The 4620-nt window shown below is 50.0% G+C and overlaps 2 protein-coding genes across 2 annotated transcripts; one reads left to right on the forward strand and one right to left on the reverse strand.

Moving 5' to 3' along the window:
* Positions 1-2669: 2669 nt before the first annotated feature.
* On the reverse strand, positions 2670-3302 carry LOC123946783 (histone H2B type 2-E). Its single transcript, XM_046012529.1, has one exon. It carries the CDS (start codon positions 3158-3160, stop codon positions 2780-2782), a length of 381 nt encoding a protein of 126 aa, XP_045868485.1. The 5' UTR covers positions 3161-3302; the 3' UTR covers positions 2670-2779.
* Positions 3303-3459: 157 nt separating this feature from the next.
* On the forward strand, positions 3460-4018 carry LOC123946762 (histone H2A type 2-A). The gene has a single exon (XM_046012497.1). The coding sequence runs from the start codon at positions 3517-3519 to the stop codon at positions 3907-3909; it is 393 nt and encodes a 130-aa protein (XP_045868453.1). The 5' UTR covers positions 3460-3516; the 3' UTR covers positions 3910-4018.
* The last annotated feature ends 602 nt before the right edge of the window (positions 4019-4620 follow it).

Below are 4620 nucleotides of genomic sequence, written 5' to 3' on the forward strand. Positions count from 1 at the left end.
CCAAAGGCACTCCAACTCACTTAGAATAAAAACCAAAATCTTTGCGACAGCCTATGAAGCCTCTCTATGGCCTACGTGGTCTGACCCTCAGCTACCTCCCTGATCTCTTCTCCCTGCAGATATTCTCTTTGCTTGCTGTGTTTCAGCCGTATAGCATTGCTTATTCCTTGAACTCCCCAAACTTGTGCCTGCCTCAAGGCCTTTGTGCTTGTTTCCCAATTCTTAGAATCCTCTTCTCCAAGGTAGGCTATGGCTCACTATCCTATCTATTCAGGCCTTTGCTCAAATATTAAGTGATCAGACCTGCTGTCCATACAGGTTCCATATTCTGTGGAATATGTTCCATATTCTGTAGTACTCCATAGTACCTATCATTCCCTGATTATAGTATTACATTTCTTTCATTTACTTCTTTTCAGCATCCACCAATGAACACATAGCTTTATGTGGACAGGGACTTTTTCTTCTCTGTTTATTGCTGCATCCCCAGCATGTTTTATTTATCTGAGGGTGCAAAATATGATCCCCCTACTTGCCTTTATTGCAGGAAGTGGTGTGCACTCATACTCATGGTGGAGCCTGAACAGATGTCTGTTTTGTTTTCACACTTGTAAGTGTAAATTTTGATGCCAAAGGGAATTATTGATGGATAATATAGTTACACTGAGTCACCTCACCTTTACGAATTAGCTGTTTTTGCTTTCCTACCCAATACTCGGAGAATCCTCAGAACCAAATAGTGATGACTCCCTCCCCAACATGTAATTATAGCATTTGCCCAACATCCTGTGTGCCTCTTAAAATGTTTTCATTATATTCCTACCCTGTAAACTCAAACCTCCCCCTATTTTCTTTTCTCCTTCCCATTTCCACGCTTCAGCCTCCTGCCTAATCTCTTAGTAGATTCAAGCAAAGGCACGTGCAAAAGCAGGAAGATGTTTCCTGGGGTCTAACCACTGGAAAGAAGGGATGGATTCAGTAGAATACTAGGAAATAAGCTACTGTTTTTTTAATAAAGCAGGGCAGACGGGAGTCAATAAAAAATCATGCTGGAGGATCATATTTGGGATTTTATGTGGGTACATGAGAAAAAAGGAGTATATGCAAGGGGATGAGCTAGAACACTTGCAGTGTACTTAACATTTTTTTCCAGGAAGTTTTAGTTTTGCACCTTTATTTTAGTACCTTATTTTTCTGTTCTCACTTGACCTCTTTAAAATGTGTCTTCGAGGGCGCCTGGGTGGCTCAGTGGGTTAAGCCGCTGCCTTCGGCTCAGGTCATGATCTCGGGGTCCTGAGATCGAGTCCCGCATCAGTCTCTCTGCTCAGCGCGGAGCCTGCTTCCCTCTCTCTCTCTCTCTCTGTGCCTGCCTCTCTATCTACTTGTGATCTCTCTCTGTCAAATAAATAAATAAATAAAATTTTTAAAAAATATAAAATAAAATGTTTTTGAACACTAATGAAGGTAGAAAAGCAAAGTCCTATGCTGTATTTAGTGCCCCGGATTAATGATGGGATATATGAAATTAATTTTCTGTGTAGTATTATAGAGAGTTCTGGGAAAGGACAATTTTGGAAAAAGAAGTAACTGTCTGGGCGGTTGACTGACACTGCCAACAGGTTCTTACCAACTAATATGGCAACTATATAGACAGTATGTCAGTGGTTATCACATATGTGAATCACCTGGAAGTTCCAGAGGTTGTCCATCCTTGTCTCTCCCCCTCAGTGCCCGTGATCTGGGTTCAGTGGAAATGTTTGGCTTTAGAGGTAAACAGACTGATTCAGGGTTGAATGGCCTCAAATATTAGGAAGCACTGCTTTTAAACATCTAATCTCAAAAATGGAGAAAGCCCTTTTCATTCTCTAATATTTAGTGCTTCTATTTTCAAGAGAGGAGAAAACACAACTGTTACAAGAAAGTGACAAACATTTTTCAGACTTAAAAGTTTTAGCAATGTTGAGTTCCTGGACACTTTATGATTAGCAGGCCCAGGTTCTGGAAATCCCTGAGCATCTATAAACCCTCTTTCCTTCCTTCCTTATCCAGACTGTAAAATAGCAAAATTACAACTATGGGGAATTGTGTAACTTCTTAACACCTGAGCAAAAATGGTTTACTATAGATTACAAGTGCCCTTTTTACTATCTTATTCTGACAATTTAATGTCTCCAAGTTTGAGCAGTAAGTACGTACTGACTCAGTGTACCTGAAAGGAATACCAAACTGGGACAGGAGAGGTATGTAAACTAGAAATTACTTCAACGACAGAATCCAGATATCGAGATACACGAAAAGAGAGGTTCTGGAAGTGGTTTCAAAAGTATTGTTTTGCATTTAAACACATGAATTTTCTGTTGCAATGAATGTTTCTGCAGCAAGGAAAATGCAGTCACAAAGTACAATCCAAACTAATTGCTTTACAGTAAACACTCCTTAACACTAATTTCCACAATCTTAACTTGAGACTTACGTTGACTGCCACATATCGCTACCCGTTTAAGTTAGAGCTGTTACTTTTCAGAATGAATGTACGTACTCTATCTAGCTCTCAACCACGCAAAAAAACCAGGACCCATCTTGGGTTCCTTTCTTGTCCTCCAAAGGAAAAAGCTGATATTGCCTAACGAGCTGAAACTAAGTGGTGTGAAAAGAGAAGTTTTGAATATAAATAGAAAAAAAAACAGCTTCTTTCACGGAGAAGGTGGGTGGCTCTGAAAAGAGCCTTTTGGAGCGAAGCGGCCGGCGCCGCAAGCGAGCGCCGCGTCCCGGCGGGGACTCACTTGGAGCTGGTGTACTTGGTGACCGCCTTGGTGCCCTCGGACACGGCGTGCTTGGCCAGCTCGCCGGGCAGCAGCAGGCGCACGGCCGTCTGGATCTCCCGCGACGTGATGGTGGAGCGCTTGTTGTAATGCGCCAGGCGGGAGGCCTCGCCGGCGATGCGCTCGAAGATGTCGTTGACGAAGGAGTTCATGATGCCCATGGCCTTGGACGAGATGCCGGTGTCCGGGTGCACCTGCTTGAGCACCTTGTACACGTAGATGGAGTAACTCTCCTTGCGGCTGCGCTTGCGCTTCTTGCCGTCTTTCTTTTGGGCTTTGGTGACCGCTTTCTTGGAGCCCTTCTTGGGCGCGGGAGCGGACTTGGCCGGCTCGGGCATAGCGGGAAGGGCGAGCGACACCCCAGAGCCGTTCGGAGGCGCACGTAGTGCAGTAAGGCCCAGGCGGCCGGAAGCGCCTCGCTACTTAAAGAGGCCGTAGGCAAATTAAGGCTCTGCTTGGGCTGCGTGGTGATTCGCGAGTTTTCGGCGGCGCTCCTGCGCGGGGGGACGAGATTATGGAAATGAGCGGATTCTGGCCGAGCCACGCTATTGGCCGTGAGGACACAGCTGCGCTTCAGCCAATGGAAGGGCTGGGTGGACAATCCGGGCTCTGCCTATAAAAGGGTGAAGCGGGGTGGTGCACGGCGACTTTGTCGGAGGCTTAGCGGGCGGTGTTTTGCGGGAACGTGGCCGTCATGTCTGGTCGTGGCAAGCAAGGAGGCAAGGCCCGCGCCAAGGCCAAGTCGCGGTCGTCTCGCGCCGGCCTGCAGTTCCCGGTAGGCCGAGTGCACCGGCTGTTGCGCAAGGGCAACTACGCCGAGCGGGTGGGGGCCGGCGCGCCGGTGTATATGGCGGCGGTGCTGGAGTACCTGACGGCGGAGATCCTGGAGCTGGCGGGGAACGCGGCCCGAGACAACAAGAAGACGCGCATCATCCCCCGCCACCTCCAGCTGGCCATCCGCAACGACGAGGAGCTCAACAAGCTGTTGGGCAAAGTCACCATCGCCCAGGGCGGCGTCCTGCCCAACATCCAGGCCGTGTTGCTCCCCAAGAAGACGGAGAGCCACCACAAGGCAAAGGGCAAGTGAGGCCGGCGTCCTGAAGTCCAGCCAGCCCTGGTGTGGAAGGGGACACCTGTGAAATCAAAGGCTCTTTTAAGAGCCACCCACTCTGTCAAATAAAAGAGTTGTTACAGTAGCCAGCTTGCTCCGTTCTGCCTTTGCGGGTAGTGGGCCGATCCCCTCGGAGACACCGAGGCGAGGCGAGGCGAGGCGAAGGGGAGGGCCTGCCCTTCCCCCCGTTACTCGTCTCCAACCCTGAGCTCTCGACCATCTTTATTTTGTTGGGCGGCTCGTAGGCCTTAGGACTGGACGCAGGGAGAAGGGTCAGACCTCTTGGGGTGCAGCCACGCTCGGTTCGGTCAGGAGTACCGTTAGGCGGTCCCTGACTCTCTTTAAGTGGGGGCCGAGGGCGCCGCTGGCCCGCTTCCGGAGGCCTTTGCCCAACGCACACGTGCACCCCCTGCCGGCCGGCAAGGGGGCGGGCAGCTTGCGGGAGTGCGGCGGACCTGGTCCTGGGCTTTACTGAGCCGGCTGTAGGTCAAGTAACAGTGAGGGACGGCCTTGGCAGCGGCGGTGCGGGCCCCCACTTAGCTTCCTGGAGGCGGCATCTCGCGCTCGGAAGGCGGTGGGGTTGAGGGGATGAGGTGAGACCACTTTCCGACCTGAAAAGCCCCGACGGGCGGGGAAAAAAAAGGCCCGTCAGATGGGAAGAGGGGGCTCTGCAAAGGTAACAAGGCG

Source organism: Meles meles, chromosome 1 (genome assembly GCF_922984935.1).
Source record: "Meles meles chromosome 1, mMelMel3.1 paternal haplotype, whole genome shotgun sequence".
Classification (NCBI taxonomy): domain Eukaryota; kingdom Metazoa; phylum Chordata; class Mammalia; order Carnivora; family Mustelidae; genus Meles; species Meles meles.